At 42.1% G+C, this 23,006-nt stretch overlaps 2 protein-coding genes across 2 annotated transcripts; both read right to left on the bottom strand.

Moving 5' to 3' along the window:
- Window positions 1–3,695: 3,695 nt before the first annotated feature.
- Window positions 3,696–4,020, bottom strand: LOC119425088 (cortexin-3). The gene has a single exon (XM_037692612.1). It carries the CDS (start codon window positions 4,018–4,020, stop codon window positions 3,715–3,717), a length of 306 nt encoding a protein of 101 aa, XP_037548540.1. The 3' UTR covers window positions 3,696–3,714.
- Window positions 4,021–11,606: 7,586 nt separating this feature from the next.
- Window positions 11,607–22,029, bottom strand: prrc1 (proline-rich coiled-coil 1). Its single transcript, XM_037692550.1, has 9 exons — window positions 21,963–22,029; window positions 21,004–21,167; window positions 19,050–19,430; window positions 18,114–18,259; window positions 17,824–17,926; window positions 17,574–17,737; window positions 16,957–17,060; window positions 16,577–16,679; window positions 11,607–12,554 (listed from the first exon to the last, which is right to left on the bottom strand). Exons 2-9 carry the CDS (start codon window positions 21,095–21,097, stop codon window positions 12,345–12,347), a joined length of 1,305 nt encoding a protein of 434 aa, XP_037548478.1. The 5' UTR covers window positions 21,098–21,167; window positions 21,963–22,029; the 3' UTR covers window positions 11,607–12,344.
- Window positions 22,030–23,006: the final 977 nt, after the last annotated feature.

Below are 23,006 nucleotides of genomic sequence, written 5' to 3'. Positions count from 1 at the left end.
TTTAACTCTCTATTCAAACTGAGGGTGCATTCCACACTTTTTAGCTACTCTAGGTCTGAACCATGGCCTCAGACTTAGAGGAACCAACTCTCATCCTGGCTGCTTCCCACTAAGCTAAACACTGCAGTGCGTACTGAAGTTTATGACTTGAAGACGTCCCATCATCTGATACCAGATTATCTGCAAAAGACATAGATCAGACCCAGAGATTTTTGAACCAGACACCCTCATCATCATGACAACACATTGAGATCCTGTTTATCATCATCTTACATAGGATCAGTGAGAAGGAACAGCCCTAAAGGAGTCTACCCTCATTGGAAATAAGTTTGCATTTGTGTGATGACTGTGAAGACAGCTCTTGTTTAATCCGATATTGTTGTCCATCAACAAGTCCTCTGGCAGCTATCTAGCCACAAGTAAAATCTGCAGGGGAGAACTTATACATGACCTATTGAGTTTTCATGCCCTCAACCTTCCATAGGAAACTTGAAAAATGCACCACAATGCATGAGTTGAAAATCTCATGGACAGCAGCCTCCCAGTTCATGAACTACTCATTTGTGTTTAGCAGATCAGTCTCCCCTGCTCTAAAATGTCCACCAGGTGGTGATCAGTTGACAGCTCTGCTCCTATCTTCACTCACACACGTACATGACATAGGGCTGCAGGTCAACTATCATTTGCACAAGGTTACATGGTATCAAGTACAGACCACCCTATAATGAAACATGGCGCCCAATATGGACAACCCATACCAAACAAGTTTAGTACCAAAACATCACTCAGATTCAGATCAGGGAGGCTGCTCTTCCCAGTAATATTTTCCCAGGGAACTACATCATTACCCACAGGGGCATTAAGCCTCCCAGGATATATGACAACTATCACAGCATCTGTATGTTTGTTACAATATGTGATACATTCATTGTTACATTCATTGGTCTCTCAACGCAACTGATAACATTTTCTCAATGAGAAGACAGGCAAAGTAGAGCTGTCTTGCCCTGACGGTACACTTGCAGTTGGATACACAACATATTTCTGGAGGCAGTGGAAGGTCGTGTATCTGTCAGTATTGTTGGCTGAGGATGTAGAAGATGCATACATAATTGCATTTATGATAACAGGATCTCTGCTTTTTGGAGTTGGCAGTTACCTGGCACATCGACAAATGCAAAAATCGTCTGCAACTGTTCTGACCATTGTAAGGCTGCCCAGTTTGTGTGAAGGTATGTGCCGAGCAATAAGCACTCAGACTCAGCTGCTGTGTGAGCTGAGTCGTAAGCTGGATGCGATATCTGAGAATCGCAGGCCACTTGCAGCTCCTGAAACTCGCTGGCAGGAAGGAATCAACCTTGGAGAAGCTACAAGCTCAGCACGGCGGTGCTGACCACAAAATTTGGCTGTTTGAAGTCGAAATTGAGATGTGCCAGCAGAACTGAACTATGAAGGCAGACAGAAATAAATCAAGCAAAATTGGCTTGACCCAAAATAACTGTTGTTATCTGAATCTGGCTCCCTTGCTTGGCCTTGAATTGGACAACTATCTCAAACTCCTGGATGTTATGTGAACAAGAGGCTCTGCTCCCAGACATCTGTGGACCTGTGTCAGAGCTGAGCCGACTGATAGACACTGCACCGTCTCTTATCAGGACTATGGTACTATCTGGCAGTGTCTACAGACAACTCTCTGCCTTTGTCGGCCTCCTCATTATGTCTTTATGTAATGTCTATTTATGTTGCTTTTATTTGTGCTGAGGTCATTTTTGTGCTACCTTACACTGTGTCCCTTGTGTCAAGGACACAGTGTGATTTGATTTTTTTATACCTTCCCTTTCCTCATGTTTTCACTTTCCTTATCTAATGAAAAAGCTGACACTGCTCTCTGTGGCTGCAGCCTCAGACACCTCCTCTCCCCATGCCTGTTGTTTCTTGGACAGGATGTACTGAAATGAAATTTCCCTTGGGGATCAATAAAGTATATTGATTGGTTGATTGATTGTTGCAGGAAAAGGCCATGCTCCTGAGACAGAAATCCACTCCAATAGAACGGAACATTGCCACACCACAACTACTGTTCAGGAAAGACCAAAAAATAAATTAAAAAAGCCCAAAACACCAACTTTATTTTTTAACCCCAAAGGCTCCAGTTGGTTCAGTCATTCAACAAATTCATTTCCACAAGTTTGATCCAAGGAGACCCTAAACCAACGGCAGAAAACGGATGCTACTAACATGCCATGTGTGTCAGACACCACAGCACACCTTCAGTCATCCATGTTTTGGCAAAATAAAATGGGACCTGCAGTGTTTAGCAAAGAGGGTTAATTCTACTGACAGTTGCACATTCATTGTAATTTGCTGGTTGCATGTTTATACACTGCATGTATGCTTTAAGTTGATGATGGTTGAAACTGTTAATTTGTACTCAAACCAGGCAGAAATGTAACCCTCAGTGTAATTTTTACTTTTTTGAAATATTTAGCTTTATCGGCCATGTTCTTCAAAATGTAAACATTAATAGCATTTAAATCAACTTTATATAAATTGGGAAAATGTGTTCTCATTTGAACTTCAAAAAAGCACAAGATGTTAAAAGTAATCTTAACTAATAATACCCTGACAACATGAAACCCTCTTCTTCTCCTGCTGAACTGTTTTACTAGAAAAGTGCTCGTTAAAATAAGTCCATTAGGACTTCCTTTGGATTACCAATAAATTAGATGATAAGAAGTGACGGTGAGTTTGAACCAGCATGAATCTCAAACTAAAACAACTCTTAAATTACTTTTTGATAATCTTTTTTTGTGTGTGTGTGTGGCTTAGTACAGATTCACACCAGCCAGTGTACTCTAAAGAGAGTGTATAGTTTCCTATTTCAAAATCAACACTAATATAAAGTTTATCTTTGAACGAATCTTAAACTTTAAGCATTTAGCAGCTTAAACCACCAAACTGAGTTTATACACTGCACAAAGACAGCTCTGACCAAATCTCTTGAAGATCTTATCTGTGAGAGTGAGTCACACTTCACACCCTCACTGATTCTAGTTTAGTTTGACAAAGGAGTGGCTCAAGGCAAATATGTGCAGGAGCTCTCACAATAAAATATATCAGTTTGCCTCGCTTTAATGACAGCAGAAAGAAAAAAAAACCACTAAAATGTAGGAAAACCTGCTGGACAAAAGAACATTTTGAGAACTGTGTGCCCTTACACTGATTTCATCATTACAATTAATTAGCGTATTAAAAAAAAAAGACAAAAACCATTTCAATAAACTAACAAAAAATTGTCAATTTTGAAAATTCCTCATGTATGATGACAGTGCGGACATTGTTTTTGGCGTGAGATCAGCTGTGTTGTAACTTGGATTTCAACTGCTTTTGTAGTTTTACGATGCAGCATTTTTCCACATCAGCCCGATTTCCTATTTGAAAGTACTTACTTTGCTAAGCACGCTCACAATCAGCTGCAATACTACAAAAAAATATATTTTTATCCATCTGGAGCAAACTGTGAGCAAATTCCAGCTACATTCAGCTTTGTGTCATTAAAAACACAATAGATTGTGCACATTAAAAGGGAAGTGTAAAAAGTGTTTGTGCTTCTCACAGGCACCGTAAAGTCAAGACAAACAGGATACCAACACTGGTGAGTGTGCGTTTATGTTAAGACTTGTGTTCTGGGATGTGCATATTTAATACAAAACTCTAGGCCAGAGTGTAGTCGAACTGGCCCTTCTCAAGACCATCCAGACCGTCTGCCCAGGTGGAGGTTGGCATGCTCCGGTACGGGTCCAGCAGGATACGGAAGCATCGTACGATGAGGATGAGAAGGAATATGAAGAGGAGAATAACGAGGGCGAAAGTTGTCTTCTGCTCCAGGGACATGACAGTGACAGCAGAATCAGAAGATGAAGAGGAGGAGGACAAGGAGGCGGAGGAGAGGGCCACAAAGTGTCCCCCAGATGAGTACAGCAGAGAGGAGAGAGCTGAGGTGAAGGGTTCTCCCTCCATCTTCCAGGACCACAGGAGTGCCACAGGGGCGGGACGGTGGTTATGCAGTCTCCAGAGGAGGAGGTATTGGGGCATCCTCGTCACAGAAACCAGGCCCGGTCCCCTACGATGGACAGCATTGTCTGGAAAGAGACGTCAGACCAAAACACAGATGTTCAGTGTGTTCTCAAAGGGGCTTTTCACCCAGATAAAAACATTTTGAGCAGATTGCTTTCCTACAGCTAGTTTATCCTTGAACGCATAGTTATAAGTGTATACCAATGTGGCAATGTGTTCAACATAATGGTACTTCTTCCAGCTATCTAACTGTTAACAATGGTGTACCACAAGGCTCAGGGCATCGGTCAGAGCATCACTGATGCATCCTTACATTTTTATGCTGACGACACATTAGTTTATTGTCGAGCTAAAACAGTTGCAGAGGTTCTCCAGCTTATCATCAGCATAGAAATGTAAGGATGCATCAGTGATGCTCTGACCTACATTACCTATGCAGATTGTAAAGAGGATGTGTCCTAAGACTAAACCTTGTGGTACACCACTGTTGACTATTAAATAACTGGAGGAAATACCAATAAGTTGAACATATTGCCCCCAATCTGAAAGATACTTAGAGAACCAACCTATGGTGTGAACCGAGAAACCGATTTCTGAGAGCTTATGACACAAGATGTTATGATCCACAGTGTCAAACGTTTTAGACAGGTCTGAGAAAAGTGAGACTAGATCATAACAGCCACTGGCTTAGCTTTTGTTTGTGTTAAAATAAAATGTTAGCTCTAATAAATGATCAGCTGAATGATCTGGTGCTCATCAGTGGATAAAAGTTGCTGCAGAGGGCCATATTCATAAACATAAACAGGTAATATATGTAGGCATTAGTTCAGTTTTTTGTCCGTCATATAAGTAAAGTACATGTTTAAGTAACTCTAAATTATTCAAATGAGCTCAGGAGCAGCAATGAAGAATCATACAGTCAGATTGTAGATGACAGCTGAAACACAATTAATCAAAATGACGGTTGACTTCAGACTTTGTATTGTTTAATTTGACCTCTCAGTTCTGTGGGGTGAATCAGATTCTGTCTCGTTTGTCTCCGACTCTCCTTCCTACCCATCCTCCTCTGGCTGCGTCCTAAATAAGGGCCTGGATCCCCTGAAGGATCACAAAACGTGTGTCCTTCACAGGTCCTGCTTCTCTCCAGCTAAAATTAGCTCCACAGCAACACACAAAGCTTTTTAAAGGGACTTTTAAATGTGCTCTAAAACCACTGAATGTTTCATTGAACAGATGCTGCCAGGAAATTATAAAAAAAAAAAAAACTAAACCTGCATTTAAATAAACACAAACAGATTTGAAAATTGTTGCACATGGTTTTGGAGAAACTTCTTCATTTTGTTTTATTATTTGTTTTACTAAAATTGTGGTTTAGTTTTGTATCCATGTACAATTTGTCAACATTATTATTTGTCCACACACAGCCTGCTCAAAGCTTATCAACCCAACTGACTGCTCAGTGCCCCCCAGTCCAACAAGGACCCCCCAGTCCAACAGGGGCCCCCCAGTCCAACAGGGACCCCCCAGTCCAACAGGGGGCCCCCAAGAGTGTCTGAACAAATTATTTACACATTTATTCTACATTAGTTGTGACCAAAGTGATAAATGAGTCGTATTGATATCTGCTTGGGCAGCACGGTGGTGCAACTGGTAGAGCTGCTGCCTCTCAGCGAGCAGGTCCCTGGTTCAAATCCCGGTCCAGAGGCTTTTCTGGGTGGAGTTTGCATGTTCTCTCCGTGCATGCATAGGTTTACTCCAGGTATTCCAGTTTCCTCCCACAGACCAAAAACATGCATGTTAGGCAGATTGGTAACTCTAAATTGTCCCTAGGTGTGAGTGAGTGAATGGTTGTTTGTCTCGTTTGTCTCTATGTGTCCCTGTGATGGACTAGAGACCTGTCCAGGGAGTACCCCACCCCTGGCACTGGATTGCAGGACATGGGCACCAGCGACCCCCTTGACCCAAAATGGAAGAAGCGGGTAAAAGATAATGGATGGATGGATGATATCTGCTTCTTGTGTCTGAGCTGGATCACATTTCATGCAAGTTGCAACCTGACGATATTTTGCTAACAGTCAAGGTTCACTAACAGTACAGTTTTAAGCAAAGGTCTTGCAAAATGTGCACCCCTCAGAATATGTTAGTGATTACTCATAGCTTGTTAAGTAAAATTCTGCTCAGGGCCCCACACAACCTTGGGCCAGCCCTGTGCTGCAGACAGACAAACATCTGCACATCCAGTACCTAAAACGGACTCTGTTGAAGGTTCTTCTAAATTAATTAGCAGAAGCACATGATGTTATTTTTCACATGCACGTGGTGAGCATGTAACAAGTTAACCTCCATGGTGCACACAGCCTCTCCGACCAGTCCTTGCTCAGCTGTTTCCTCTGCTTCTGTTCAAACATTGATAACGCAATGAGTTCAAGGCTTGTTTATGTATTATGAATGTAGGAGGTCCTGGTGAGTGTTTCCACGCTGCTGCATTCAGCTGGCAGCAGGGAGGGACCTGGAGAGGACGCAGACACCAGCCTGAAGCAGATGTTCCATCTCACATGATGGCAGAACTGACAGGTAAAGGTCCACAACTGCTCAACAAGTGCAGCCTTCACATCTGGCTGCTGCAGGCATGTCTAATGCATGCACATGCACACACACCATGTTAAGAACACAGCAAAGAGAGACATACCTTCATCTGCTTGTGTTGAATCCATCTCCAGAGTTACAGAGAGGACCAAAGGATTTGGTCCATTTCTACCTCACTGTCGACAGCATATGCTGACAGACAGACAGACAGACAGACAGAGAGATAGACGGACAGACGGACAACGAAATGAGAGGTTTGATAGAAGACTCCTCTCTGTCAGGATGGCATCCCGAGCTGAAGGCTCTGCAGCCTCCCAGCTTAGAGAGAGGCTTACTGACTCCACTAGGAGGAGGAGGAGGAGGAGGAGGCTCTGCTTCATCACGTAACACGGCCTCCCTGCAGCCAGTCTCTCTCTCACTCACACATACACACATACACACACGCACGCACGCACGCACGCACGCACGCACGCACGCACACACACCTGATCAAGAGCAGAGGGATCGATGGAACAGCAGTTTTATGAGCAGAGAGCTTTTCTTACAATAAAAACAGACTGAAAACATAAGAAGCTTCATATGATCCAGAATATAATTTAAAATTTAACAGCTGGATGCATCACAAACAACGATGAGTCCAGCTAAAGGCAGGAGGTGGAACACATGGAGAGCTGGTGCAGGAAGAACAACCTTCACAACAATGTAAATATGTCATACTACAAAACGAAGGAGATGGTCATGGACTTCAGAAGGAACAAACCCCCCACTCCCTCCGAACATAGGAGGATCTGCGGTGGGAGTGGTCTCCAGCTACAAGTACTTGGGTGTACACCTGAATGACAAACTCAGCTGGAGCAACAACACCACCAGCCTGATGAAGAAAGCTCATCAGAGACTCTACTTCCTCAGACGGTTGAGACGAGCTGGTCTGAGAAGCTCAGTCCTCACCTCCTTCTACAGGTGTGCAGTGGAGAGCATCCTGTGCTCCAGCATCAACGTGTGGCATGGAGGCTGCACAGCTGCAGAAAGAAAAGCTTTGCAGAGGGTGGTGAAGGCTGCACAGAAGACTGTTGGAGTCAGCCTCCCCACCATCACAGACATTTACACCTCCAGATGCAGGAAGAGAGCCACCTGTTTCATGAAGGACCCCACTCACCCAGCACAAACACTTTTTGCCCCACTCCCATCAGGAAGGAGGTTGAGGAGCATTAAGTGTATAACTACTAGACTGAGGAACAGCTTCTACCCTGATGCTGTTAAGACTCATGAACTCATATCCAACCAGGATAATCACTGCAATGCCACTTGATTGTTGGTATGTGATGCTGATCTCATGCTGCTGATCTCATGCTGCTGTGTTCATTCGTACTCCTCTGGTCACTGTGTTCATACTGCTGTTGTGCAGTGTATTGTTTTTGTACTATTAGTGCTTAGCGCATTTCTTAGTTTATCGTATTTCTTAGTTCATATCTTGGATCTTATTACTGTTTTTCTTTTACATTTTAATACTTCTGTTGGATGTAACTGGACCCCTGTGTACAGTTTAGTTCCACCACATGTACCACATGTGGTGCGAATGACAAATAAAGAACATTTGACTTTTGACTTGCAAAACAATGCCCTCAACAACTCCATTTTATATTACAGGTCTTGTGGTCCATACTTTCCTGATAGAACTCTTCACTCTCAGGTTGCAGGTTTAACAATGTACACACTCCTGCAATAATGTGTTTTAATCTGCTGCGACATACAGAATGACCACTGGTCTGGGTTCCTCCTTTTCACCTGTTGGCTGACTGGAGTCCTGTTTAGGTTTCTTCTCTGCTTTCAGGAAGGCCCAGTTAGGATATCCACATTGCTCTAGAGCCTGTCTTGTGTGGGATTTCTCCTTCTGCCTGGCTCCTGAGCTAGTGGGGACGCTGTCTGCTCTGTGGTACAGAGTCCTGATGACTCCTAACTTGTGCTCCAAAGGGTGATGGGACTCAAACTGCAAATACTGGTCTGTGTGGGTGGGTTTGCGGTACACCTCAGTTTGCAAATGTCCTCTATCAGAGACTGAGACCTCACAGTCCAAGAAAGCCAACTTGCCATTTTTTACATCTTCTTGTGTGAACTGGATTTATCCACAGAGTTGATGTGATCAGTAAAATGTGGATATCCTAACTGGGCCTTCCTGAAAACAGAGAAGAAACACAAACAGGACTCCAGCCTACCATCAGGCAGAAAGGAGGAACCCAGACCAGTGGTCATTCCATACGTTGCAGGAGTTTTAGAGAAGCATATTTATTTTCTAAACACAACGTCCCAGTGGCTTTTAAACCCCAAAATACATTAAAGACTGGTCCATGACTTGGATTTATCTACCTGGATTACTGAGAGTGCATCAGGATGTCCTTAGTGCAGAGAAACTTTTGCCTGCAGCCGCTTGTAGCGCACGTGTGACTTCACACTTTTGACCCCTCTACCAGGGGCTCCTCGAAAATCCACTCTGAGAACAAGACTCAGAAACCTCTAAAAAAGTTAAATCTGGTCCTCTGGACATTCAAAAAAACAAAACAAAGCAAATCAACAAAAAAATGTAGAAACGTTTCGTCTCTCATCCGAGAGACTTCATCAGTCTGAGGAATGATCCATTGTTATGCTGATGGTCCTTCTTGAGCATGTGATCAGCTGGTTTTGGTTGTCAGCAGCAAAACTGGTTGATCCACTCTGAGACGGTGCTATTTAAGAGACTGAGCTGAATACAGCACCTCAGACTGAGGAAGTCTCTCGGATGAGAGACGAAACGTTTCTACATTTTTTTGTTGATTTGCTTTGTTTTGTTTTTTTGAATGTCCAGAGGACCAGATTTAACTTTTTTAGATTTTTCTACCTGGATTATTGAGCATGCATCAGGATAAGACTCAGAAACCTTCAGTTTGAGAACGAGGGCTGTTCTCGTGTCAATGAATGGCTGAACTGAAAAGATCCAATTTCACTGGGAAAAAGGCCTCGTCGTGTAAACAGGGCCTAAACATGAAGGGACAGAGCAGACTGAACTTCTTGAAGCTGAAGTCCTTCAGTGTTTGCAGCAAGATGCTGCAGATCTTCTAGAAGTCTGTTGTAGAGAGCGCCATCATCTGCTGGGGGAGCAGCACCAGAGCAAGTGACTTAAAAAAGATCAACAAGCTCATAAAGAAGGCTGGCTCAGTTCTGGGGACTCCTCTAGAACCTTTGGAGAGGATTGTACAAAGAAGGATTCTTCATAACTACATAACAACACTAACTACAAGCCCAGAGCACCTCATCCTACAGACAATCTCAAACTGGCAAATGATCTGAACGACTTCTATTCACTCTTTGAAGTCGTGGACTCACATTCCTCCATCCTCCACACCACCCCCAGCCCAACTGGTTTAACCACTTGGGACTGCCCCCGACAACCCCCTGCTATCTCTGTACAAGAGGATGAAGTAAGGAGGCTTTTTAAAAGGCTGAATACACATAAGGCTGCAGGCCCAGACCTTGTGTCACCCTCCACGCTGAGACATTGTGCTGGAGAGTTGGCTCCGGTCTTCACAGGGATCTTCAACTCTTCTCTGGAGTCATGCCACGTCCCAGCCTGTTTCAAGTCCTCCATCATCGTCCCTGTCCCCAAGAAGCCACGTGTCACAGGACCAAATGACTACAGACCTGTAGCTCTCACGTCTGTAGTCATGAAAACCTTTGAACGCTTGGTTTCATCTCACCTCAAGTTCATCACCAACCCCCTCCTGGACCCCCAGGTCGGATCACAGCTGACCCTGCTCACGGACTGTTTGAACCACTCCCCTCAGGCAGGAGGCTTCGGTCCATACGGACCAGAACCTCCTGCCATAAGAACAGTTTCTTCCCCTCTGCTGTTGGACTCCTGAACACTCATAATGCTACCTCATAATTTCTGCTTTGGTCACATTACATCTGTATTATAACTGAATACTCCATCTGTACTGTTCTCTAAGCTTTTTTATTGTTTTCTATTGTATGGGTGTACATATGGTTATGTTTTTAATTTTACTTTATTTGTGGGTGTATACAGGTCTTAGGTCTTATGTAATGTTCTAATTTTTACGTCATTTTTACTTTATTTTACTTTATTACTATTCGCACCTTATGTCGAAGCAAATTCCTAGTTTGTGAACCTCGTTCATTGACATGGCGATAACAAACTGATTCTGATAAAATGAAGAACATTATAGACAACCCTCAGCATCCTTTTCATCAGACTGTCATACAACAAGTGTCTTCAGTCAGAGGCTTCTTCAGATCCGCTACCAGAGATCCTTCCTGCTCACAGCTATCAGCATCTAGAACAACTCATTAATGAACCAGAATGATGAGTTACATTTAATTTACCTCTGGGATTAATAAAGTATTTTTGAATTAAATGCCTAAACAAGAGTTCAATCGAAATAAGACCAATTAAAAAAAAGAAGTTATTTGAGATTTGGAAAGGTCTTCAGGTCCTTCACATTTGATGAAAATCATAAAAACACCTGTGTAATCAGGAATCAGCCATCAAACAATAAAATTAGGAAAACTTATGTATTTAAAATAAAATAAACGCAGGAAAAACTAAGATTAAAGGCCTAGGATTCCCTGAAGGAACACACACCACCCGCCACCTTTCATGTCGGTTTTAGACAAAGATCATTGCACGTTGCGAAGCGATGGAGTTATAGCTGTTTGAGTAAAATAACTTTATGCCTCATCTCATGAATTCCTGAGAAATCTCAAGAGACGAGTTGGTGCTCGGCTGTGAATGACTCTCAGCTACTACCAAACCAAGTTTTACCTCCAGATCTGTAAAACGGAACGACTTAAAAATTATTTACATGCTTACTAAGGTCTGTGAGCTGGGACAGCTTTAGGATAATCCAGATTTAATGCGTGCACATGTTGCACGTTTAAACTGGTTTCTGTTCAGATCAATCAGCGCATAATTACAAATATTTAGCATAACATTAATCATATGTTGCAAAGCATTAAAAAAACAAAACATCAGATTATCACTCTTCTGAAAATTTACCCGATGACAGAAGGATATTAAAATATTTTTACAGCCAGAAATGAAAAGTGGACATCAGATTAACTAAAATAGTCAAATTAACATTTGGGGGTTGTATTTCAATGTGAAACTGGCAGCGATGTGAGGATACATGTATCTCATTAAACAGTACACAGAGTTTATATAACAACGGCCAACACTGTGCATACTTGTACAAAGTGGAACCTAAAGTTCTGTGTTCCAGAAGACACGGGTGCTCAGACGGCACAAACCCAACAAGATCCACGCTACATTCAGTCCAATTACACCAGAATCACGTTTTCCTTCTACACACCTCACTAAATAATTAATACAGCTGCAGTACACTTTACTATTACAAGAAGTCAGAAACATAAAAACTCATCAATAGACATGATGGGAGATCACATGGTCACTTCATGAGTAGGACAGAAGATTGGTTGATATGACAACATTCAGTAAAACTCACTGGAACATCAGTAAACGTTTATGGGCACCAACAAAAAGATCTTTAAAAACAGCTGCTTTTATTTGCGTCCTGAATGGAGCGATGCAGATCGTAGCTCTCCCGCGGTGTCATTCATCTTCTAAAGTGCCTCCACTTTCTCCCAGCGTGTGACAGGAAGTGGAAACAGTCTCACAGAGTCCTGGGGGGCAGCTGCCGTTTGTAGATTCCAGCTAGAACCTTGGCGGCGCTCTGGATCATCTGGCGCTGGCTCGTTCCCGTCACGGACTGGTGCCAGTCTGACCTGTTGATGTTGGGCAGACAGCGCTCCAGCACCTCGCCCACGGTGACGACCAGACCGGACCAGCGCAGGCTGTAGTCAGGAGGAGTCAGGGACTGCGCCTGCAGGTTTGAAGACAGAGGTCTATGAGACAAACTGAACAGACGAGCTGCTCAGCTGTCACCCATCTTTGCCTCCTTAAAAGATACAACCTCTGCTGCAACTCCTGTGAGTGACAACTGGTAACCAGTATGATGCTACGAGTACACAATGACATCATTCAGTCTGTACAAGTTATATTCCCCCACTGTCGTCATTCTTTGTTGAAATCAGGTCTCTCTTTTAAATGAGTCCTCGAGGCTCAATGGGATTTACCCGTCTAAATAAAGGTTGAATGAAGGGGGGAAAAAAAATCCATACAGTATATAAACATTTAAAATATATATGGGTAAAAAAAAAAAAAAAAAACATTTTTTATTTCTTGGATTGAAAAGTGTTTCAGAATATCCTGCTGCATCCATAATCCAGGTAGATAAGTCGAACCAGGTTAAATCAGGTTCTCTGGACCGATTTTTCTTTATTGAAACATTTCGTCTTTTATCCAGAAGACTTCTTCAGTCTGAGGAGCTGCAACAAACTCAAAAAAGGTGGTGGTAGTTGGACACGAAGGCCTCCGCCTGTTTAACGATGGACAAGTTCTCTTCACAAAGACGGCTTCCTTCACTCCTCTCTTTGCTTAGAAGACTGAGTTTGTTGCAGCTCCTCAGACGTCTTTTGGATGAAAGATGAAACGTTTCAACAAAGAAGAATTCATCCAGATGACCTGACTCAACCTCGTTAGATGTCTCGGTATAAATCATTCACTGAAAAATAAAAGTGTGCACAAAACTAAAACGTTCATAGTATTTTTACTCCCTGTTTATTAACAAGTACATACAGATGCTGGTCATAAAATTAGAATATCATGAAAAAGTTGATTTATTTCAGGAATTCCATTCAAAAAGTGAAACTTGTATATTATATTCATTCATTACACACAGACTGATATATTTCAGATGTTCATTTATTTTAATGTTGATGATTATAACTGACAACTAATGAAAACCCCAAATTCAGCATCTCAGAAAATTTGAATATTATTAAGACCAATAAAATTTTTTTGAGAAATGTTGGCCAACTGAAAAGTATGAACATAAAAGTATGAGCATGTACAGCATCAATACTTAGTTGTTGCTCCTTTTGCCTGGATTACTGCAGCAATGCAGCGTGGCATGGAGTCGATCAGTCTGTGTCACTGCTCAGGTGTTATGAGCCCAGGTTGCTCTGATAGTGGCCTTCAGCTCTTCTGAATTGTTGGGTCTGGTGTATCACATCTTCCTCTTCACAATATCCCATAGATTTTCTATGGGGTTAAGGTCAGGCAAGCTTGCTGGCCAGTTAAGAACAGGTATACCATGGTCCTTAAACCAGGTACTGGTAGCTTTGGCACTGTGTGCACTTGCCAAGTCCTGTTAAATGGTAAACGGACTGTACTTATATAGCACCTTTCTATCTTATTTCAAGACACTCAAAGCTCTTTACACTACAATCTGTGCCTCATTTACACATTCATACAGCACTCTACATCTCTACAAAGCCAATTGAACAAATCATTCTAATGAGATTAATCAGTGCTTTAGATCACATTCATACACTGATGGGACACACATCAGAGGCTATGAGGGGTTCAGTGTCTTGCCCAGGGACACTTCAGCATGTGACTACTGGTGGATTCGAACCCCCAACTCTCGCACTGGAGGACAACTGCTCTAACCATTCAGCCACAGCCGCCTGTTGGGAATGAAATCTGCATCTCCATAAAGTTGGTCAGCAGCAGGAAGCATGAAGTGCTCTAAAACTTCCTGGTAGACGGCCATTTTGACCTTGGACCCCAGAAAACACAGTGGACCAACACCAGCAGATGACATGGCACCCCAAACCATCACTGACTGTGGAAACTTGACACTGGACCTCAAGCAACATGGATTATTTGCCTCTTCTCTATTCCTTCAGACTCTGGGACTGTGATTTCCAAAGGAAATGCAAAATTTACTTTCATCAGAGAACATAACTTTGGACCACTCAGCAGCAGTCCCAGGCGAGATGCTTCTGACACTGCCTCTTGTTCAAGAGTGGCTTGTCACAAGGAATGTGACAGATGAAACCCATGTCTTGCATTATGTCTGAGCGTGGTGGTTCTTGAAGCACTGACTCCAGCTGCTGTTCACTCTTTGTGAATCTCCCCCACATTTTGGAATGGGTTTTGTTTCACAATCCTCTCCAGGGTGCAGTTATCCCTACTGCTTGTACACTTGTCTCTACCACATTGTTTCCTTCCCTTCATCTCTCTATTAATGTGCTTGGACACAGAGCTCTTTGAACAGCCAGCCTCTTTAGCAATGACCTTGTGTCTTGCTCTTTTTGTGCAACGTGTCAATGGTCGTATTTTGGACAATGGTCAAGTCAGTAGTCTTCCCCATGATTGTGTAGCTACAGAACTAGACTGAGACCATTTAAATGCCTCTGCAGGTGTTTTGAGTTAATTAACTGATTAAAATGTGGCACCAGGTGTCTTCAATATTGAACCTTTTCACGATATTCTAATTTTCTGAGATACTGAATATTGGGTTCTCATTAGTTGTCAGTTATAATCATCAACATTAAAAGAAATAAACATTTGAAATGTGTCAGTCTGTGTGTAATGAATGAATATAATATACAAGTTTCACTTTTTGAATAGAATTACTGAAATAAAATCAACTTTTTCATGATAATCTAATTTTATGACCAGCACCTGTACTCTTTTTTTTTTTTTTTTTTTGCTGCCAAAACAGCTGCATCACAGGCCAGAGTACTATTTCCATGAAGAGGCATGCTTGGTCACCAACAGACACTTTGTGTCAAAGTAGCATTTACTGTATATTAATTGCAACATTTACCTGCTGGCTCTTCTTATTCCCTATATTGGAGTCTGTTGTCATGGAAACAGTAGAGGCTAAATCAACACTTGTAGCACACCTTTTTAACCTCATCCAGTTTCTGCAAAGTGTGTTCCAGTTCTAGTTTGAAGCCAGAGCTCATTCAGCCCCAGCGTTATATATTTTAACCACAGGTCTGTCATCCTGTAAAACCAGTGCTGGGCCAGAAAACCAAAACCAAAATATAATGTCAGAAGCTTGAACAGGAGTAATCGGACACCAAACAGACAGTGCAGCATCTGAACGGAGTGATTCAAGACAGAACAAAGAGGGCTGCAACAATGCTGTGAAAATAATACACGGGACGAGAAACATGGAGGAGCTCTACTTTAGGTTAATCAGCTGTCTTATGAACTTATGACGGGAACAGAGCTGCTTGTGCAACCGGTTTTTAGTTCAACTTATGAACACTTGCATAAATATCACACCAGCAGTTATAGATCCCACTCAGAACAGCATATTTATAGAGAAGCTCCTGTGCTGCTTCTTTAAAGTGCATTCAAAAACTCCCATCTATTGTTAAAATCAAAAGGTTTATCTAATGTGGCGAACTTGCTGCCAAGTATCTTCTTCCTACAGAAACCTAGATATGGCTGCCTGATTAGTAATCAGAACCTAAATACAAACATTTGAGCTGGCTTGGTCAAATTCCTCATGCATGTGCTGCATGTCAGCAGATCGGCGGTGCACCGTACCGAGCTGAGAGGTGTGCAGACAGTACCAGAGTCTACGGTCCTGCATGCTGCATTAAAGTTTCAATGAACAGCAGAACCTAAATGCATTGAATCAAAATGAGAATCCTTCTGCAGTTTTTGTTTGGTCATTATGTTTATGAGTCTTAGTACGAGTCTTCTTCAAGAAGCGAACACGTTCTGTTCCGATTCAAGCTGCAGGTGGTCAAACAGTTTGTACATACAGTATGTGTCGACAAATTACTTTTGAATACCCGGTCACGATAACACCAGGAATAGATTTTTTTTTTTTCCTGAAAAATTTGCAAAACCACTTCAAAATAATCTACTGGTATAATCTATAATACAAAAATAAACAGATAAATAATTTATCCTAAACACCCTGTGTCTGTAGTACAAGTATAAAAATGTGGCCCAGGAGGTTTGTACTTTTACCTGCTGGATGTATTCTAGGGCGACAGGTGTAGCCTGAGTGAAGACCTCAATGTGAATGTTGTGACAAGGGTCCTCCAAGATTAAACAGCCGAGGTCAAACCATCTGAGGACAAGAGCATTCTGAGATTTTACCACTGATGTTAAAACGTCATGCTTTTTTTTTTTTTTTTGAACGGCAAGCACATGTAAAAAAAAAACATGCAACATTTAGTGTTGAAGGTGTACACTACCATCAACAATAACATACACATTTATTATTATGAACAACAGAAGAAATGCAAAAACAGCATAGATCCATAATAAATATGTCTTTAATGAATGCAAGTCGAAGTCATGTGAAGTAAATCTGAGCGTGCGTCACCCAGAGGATCCATTCTTACTTGTCAGGAAAAAGCTCAGCGATGAAATATTCCAAAGAGACGACGGGCTGCTTCTCATGGATCACTGCAGCTCGACGCAGGCTGTCGATCCGCTCCTGAGCTCCCTGCACACACACGAGCGCACACACATTTCTCCACCAGACTGAAACCGAACTTCAGAGTGACGAAATCATTCAAATGGGAAACTTTTATTTCTTTAAACATCTTTTTGTGGCAGAGAATTAAAACAATTAAACAACACTGTACATGGTCTAAGAATGCTCAAAGTGACAAACTAAGAAAAATCATTGGTTTTAGAGACATGCAGCTGAGCACCAGAATATTAGGTTCACTTTCAGAGCTCCAATCGGTTTTTGTTTTTTTTTCCCAATGGCAGATAAATGTAGACATCTATTCCACGCCTATGATTAGACAACTTTAGTTCAGACGTTTATGAACAGTTTAATTATTGCTCAGATGACGAGTTTACCAGTAAAAAAAAAAAAGCTAACTGTCTCTTTAGCCCTGAGAAGTGGGAATTAAAACTCCTGAACTGGTGAAACAGGAAGATAAAATACAGCAGCGGTGCTCGGCTTCGACAGCCATCATATAAACTGGGGACAAGGCGGTGAGCTGACCTTGACACCGGCTGCGTAGCCCACAGGCTGTGGAGCGATGCTGGACTGAGCCGTCTCTCCAGTGACCATAGCCATCCCAAACACTTCCTGGAAGGCGTCTCTGACTGCTTCCACGTTTACATCCTTGTCTGAAGTCACCACAATATCAATGTCCCCTCCAGACTCTGGACGACAGAGCACACAGACAAACATTAAAGGAGTTTGAGCATGTTCCCACGTGATGCTGTAATGAGGGGGAGGGTTAACTTACTGATGTACGGAGCCATGCCAGGGTCCAGAGTAGTGATCATGGACTCCACAGAGTGTTTGGTTTTATCAAGGACCGACTTAACAACAGGGTTGCCTGCTACTCCCTGAGGACACGGAAACCACACACAGACAGGGGATGAGGGGCGGAGCTTAGCTTTTTATACACACCAAACTCTTATTTATCACACTGACGGCAGTGTGTTTGTTCAGATCACGATGAATCACAGCGCATCACTGATTTACGTCTGCGTCTCTGATGGCGGCTTCATCTGTCACAGGAGGCGCCGTTACCTTAAAGAAGCCCCACAAGCTCCCCCCAGTGTTGACATCTCCAGACACGTGAGGATCCTCCTGCTCCTCTGGGAAAGTGATTGGAGATCCAGCGTCTAACCGTCCTGCCATGACGGGCTGCTGAACCATGGTGTTAGTCACCACACCTGCGGTGGAAATAAACATGTGAAAACTGAAAACACTCAGTTTAGGACGACAGAACAGGAGGTCTCACAAACACAAATGTAAATAAGAGTCCAGTTTTTGATATATGAAGTTTGACCCATGCTAAATCTCTGCTGTTCATTCACACAGGCTGATTTTTAACAGCAGACATTCAAGTTATTTTAAAGTAAGTCGGTTTCATAGAAAACCAAACAGCAAGTCGAGCCGAGTTAACAGATTTTATGAAATACTCTCGGAGTGCGTGTTGTCAATTAAACATCGACGGAGCAGTGTTCAGTTCGACCCCCAGAACTAAAGCAGCAGAAACACCGAGTCACACGGACGCAGGCTGTGCACACTCCTGCAGCACCCAATCACTTCTCGGCACAACACCTGCAGCGACGAGAGCTTTTAGAAACAAAACGAACATTGAGGCGAGGAGGAGAACTCACTTCAGCTGGGTTGACTTTGAGCATAAATGTGTGACGGACGTTTCCTTTGAATCTTTTTTGAAAACACGATGAGTTAAGTCGGTTTGGCAATTCTCAATTAAAATCCTCAGTTTTATTGACAACATACCTCTCAATTTTCCAAACGCACACTCTGTTGAAGAGACAAATAAATATAATAATCCCTTAAATAGTTTCAGACTGCTTTATCTTGTAACCTGGGTAAAAACGAAAAGAATAAAACATTGAACATAGTCGTGCCACCTCTGGCACAGCCGCGGGCCCTTCCAGGGGCGCACCCCCAACAGTTTGAGAGCTGCTGTGTTAAGAGTGAGGCACTGACCTGGAGTCACAGAAGGACTGGAGAACGTGGGCATCAGTGGCGTCTGAGGTGTCCGACCAGCGTGACCCCGTGTTATGTCATATCCAGCACTCAAAGAGAAGTTGGATATGGGTGGGCCTACAGGAGGGCCCGACAGACCAGGTGCTGGAGGAGGTCTGATGGAAGAGGTCTGGGGTGGCAGTGAGTGAAAAGCAGCAAAAGGGAGAGGGGCACTGCTGGTAAAAGGTGGGGCAAATGTGGAAGCAGGGGGCAACTGGGAGGGAAAGGTAGATATTGTGGTCAGAGGGCTGCTGAAGGGAGGAATGGAGGGGGCAGGGGTGGGTACTGAGGAAGCAACGGTGATGGAGCTGCTGCCTGACAGGGGCGGAGGACTCGACAGACCTGGAACACACACACACACACACACACAAGTTTTTTAGTGAGAATGCTCTTCAAAGCAGAGAAGCCTAGTCTTAAAGCCGCTTCTGTGTTATTGTGCTAAAACTTAACTATTGCTTTTCAAAAACCACAAGACCAAACATCTTCCATGAAATGAACATTTTAGGGTTTATTAAAGCTCCATACACACTCCAGTAAATGTCCATTACACTAGCGGTAATTCTCACAGAGATGTAAACAGTACAAACACTGTTCTTCCAGCCTTTCATACCCGTCACTAGACCTGTCGCAATAAACAATAAATCAATTAATCGCATGATAAATGAAAATTAACAACCTCATTTTCATTTATCCGCTTTATCGTTTCATCGTGTCTCTCTTTCTACTACTAAGCTGAGAAGCACAGGCCGACCTCGGCGAAACAAAAATCCTCCGTCTTGTCGAAGCTCCAAAATTCACGGTTGAAACCTGTGCCTTCGTGTGAAAAGTTTTCTCTGCAAAAAGACGCTGAAAACTTGTTTACGGATTTTTATTAAAAAGCTTTGTGTGAAAAACGCTATGCTAAAGAGCCCAAACCACACCGAGCGTCCGCCATTTTGAGAACTGAAGAGAGACAGCCCATGTCATGTCAAGGGGCCTCCCTCCCATTTTTATTAAAGAGACACGCTGCTCGCTCCCTCACTATCCATCCTTCGGTTCAAATAGTCTTATACTGCTATCCAGTGGTTGAAAAAAGGTACTACATGCAAAACAAATGAAACATTTCCTCTTAAATTTGACAATAATTACTAATTATTGTCAAATTTCAAACAATATCGTTTATCGCGATAATTTCTGAGACAATTAATCGCCCAGCAAAATTTGTTATCGTGACAGGCCTACCAGTCACCTAACTTACACTTAGCACCTGTATCCATGCATCCATTCTCTTTACCTGCTTCTTTCTTTCTGGGTCCTGTGCGATTGGGGTGGGTGGGAATGCCCTGGACAGGTCACAAGTCCATCACAAGGACACATGGAGACAAACAACCATTCACTCTCTCACTCACACCTAGGGACCATTTAGAGTTACCAATCAGCCTAACATGCATGTTTTTGGTCTGTGGGAGGAAACAGGAGTACCTGGAGAAAACCCACGCAGCACGGAGAGAACATGCGAACTCCACCCAGAAAGTTGCCAGGTTGTGTAGCGAGTTAAAAACGTTTCTTTCAGATCAAGTTTAAGAAAAAATAAATAAATTAGGTGCAAACTGGAGAACAGAGGTGAAAGATTCTCACATTGGGAGCTACAAGAATCAAACAGTTGGGTGTTAACAGGAATCTGGAATTAAGATGCTTATATCACTGCCTGACTTTAATCTTTAGGTTTCTTGTTTAGATCAATGTTACAGTGATTATTGGATAACAACAACAATACTGCATGTAAATTGTGCACTTCATCTTCTTGGCTTTAACATCCTGGTTAGTCTGCTATGCCAGCATCTCCATTTCATATGAAGTTTCAGGGGGATAAACGTCTGCAACAGTGAGCCCTTTCCCAAGCAGAGCGTTGCTGTGCACAGAGTCCAGGTCTTACCGGCACTGACTGGTGGGCTGCTGGCTGCAGAAGCTTGTGTCAGAGGTGTAGGGCTGACGGGAGGCGTCGTCTCAATTCCACTTTCTTCCATCATCTTCTCAGACGAAGCCCGAACTTCAGCTCAGAATATTTCTGCAGTAAAGTGTCGCACCACAGATTGAGAACTATAATTTGAGAAAGAAATGACAGGATCCATGTGAGATTGTGTGCAAAACTGAACAGATTATAGAGCTGATGAGAAGGTAACGTTAATGACTGATGACGAGTGCAGACCTAGAAGAACAGCCATGTTGTGCTTTTCATCACAAACTGATATTTCATTTAAACAGGCTGTGGTCCATATTGATTAAACACATTTGCATGTTTAACCAGGAGAAAACCCATAAGAGAGCAACAAGTCACAGTGGTCATGGTCACACTTATTCACAAAAGCATTTTACAACAAACAAGTGAAGGCTAATATAATCCTAATCCTGCAAACATCCACATACTTTCATCTGACAGCAGTAAAATGAGAGTTTTCTCCACCCAAAGACTGACACATGAGCTGAGGCACTGCTGTGAGAACATTTAAAACATTTCATCTTTAAAATCCAGCGACAGCTTCCGAGTGTGAAACAAGAAAACAGCTGATCGTTCATCAGCGACTAGTTCGTGTCATTTCTATTAAATTATCTATAAACAGAACAACTTGAAAGATGAGCCCGTCCCACAAATAAACTTCAGATACCGTTTTATTCACTCAAAAACACTTAACATAAGGTTGTTTCACACAAACAGGAACTTGTGAAGATTTTAAGTTTAGCTAACATTTAAGAAAACGTTTCATCGATTTAAAGAACTGCTCGAATTAAATAAACCGAGAATATGGAGGACATCCAATCTACAACTGTTTGTTTATCTCTGACAGCGTGTGCTAATAGTTAACAAGCATTCCTTTTAAAAATAGCAGCACTTACCAGCTAGCTCTGCTCACCCATGGAGTCATCCACCGTCAAGTTGTGATGACGTCGTGTTGCCACGTCTGCTCCATCCAGACTCCGCCCCTTTCTGAGAGCGACCGGGTTGATGCTGCATTAAGGGTCAATGTGTAACTTAGAACTTCATTCTGTCGCTACGTAAAATAAACAAAACGCAATGAGGAAACGCTTTTTCTTTAGCGAGACTAAAATCAGTCATAAATCATGAATTTAAGTCAAGCCAAGCAAACATAAAGACGGAAAATGTTTTCAGTTATTCACAATAATAATAATAAAATGTTACTGCAGCGTTTTCGCTTACTTTTTTTAATACACAATTATCAAAAAAAACTTTAAAAGTAACATTTAAAGTTGTCGTGGTCTTTTAAACTATTTTTTTAAACGAAGAGTTCGAAACTACCGTCTATTAAAGTTGTATTATCACATTTCCGATACACATTAAATGCAGCACTGCAACATGCTGAAAATGCGACTCATTGCAGAAAACTTTAAAACAAAAAAGACCAAACGTCTCAATACAAGTTTGTTGTGTTGAAACATTTTATTAATGATTTGAAGGTATAGTTTAGTTTCCTTTATCGTTTACTTACTCAATCTGTTACATTTTATTCAAAATATCTTAATGGAAAGTTAAAATAACAGCACCATTAGCAAAAGCCCTCCAGATACATATATATTTTACTTAAAATTGAAAGAGTGAAAAAGGAGAACATTTTTGCATGAAAATACCATAAACAAGTCAGAACATAAACATTTTGAAACAATAACAACATGGCATGATGGCATTTGAATATCTTTTGGTTAAATGGTATATGCAAATGTTTTGAGATGCGTCAATATTCCCTAAACTTTTGTTGTAAATCTTTTTTATTGCATCACAATTTTATTTTAAATAAATAAAAAAAGAATACCACATTTAGGTTGCAAGTAGTATGTGCGTCTTAACTATCATCCGTTGAGTGAAAACTTCTAGATATGTTAAAAAAAAAAATTGTTACACTATTGCTGGACAATATAAATAGA

This window comes from Nematolebias whitei, chromosome 18 (assembly GCF_014905685.2).
Source record: "Nematolebias whitei isolate Nwh7 chromosome 18, NemWhi1, whole genome shotgun sequence".
Taxonomy (NCBI): Eukaryota; Metazoa; Chordata; class Actinopteri; order Cyprinodontiformes; family Rivulidae; genus Nematolebias; species Nematolebias whitei.
The sequence above is the reverse complement of the archived record's forward strand: the minus strand, read 5'-3'. Positions and strand labels throughout refer to the sequence as shown.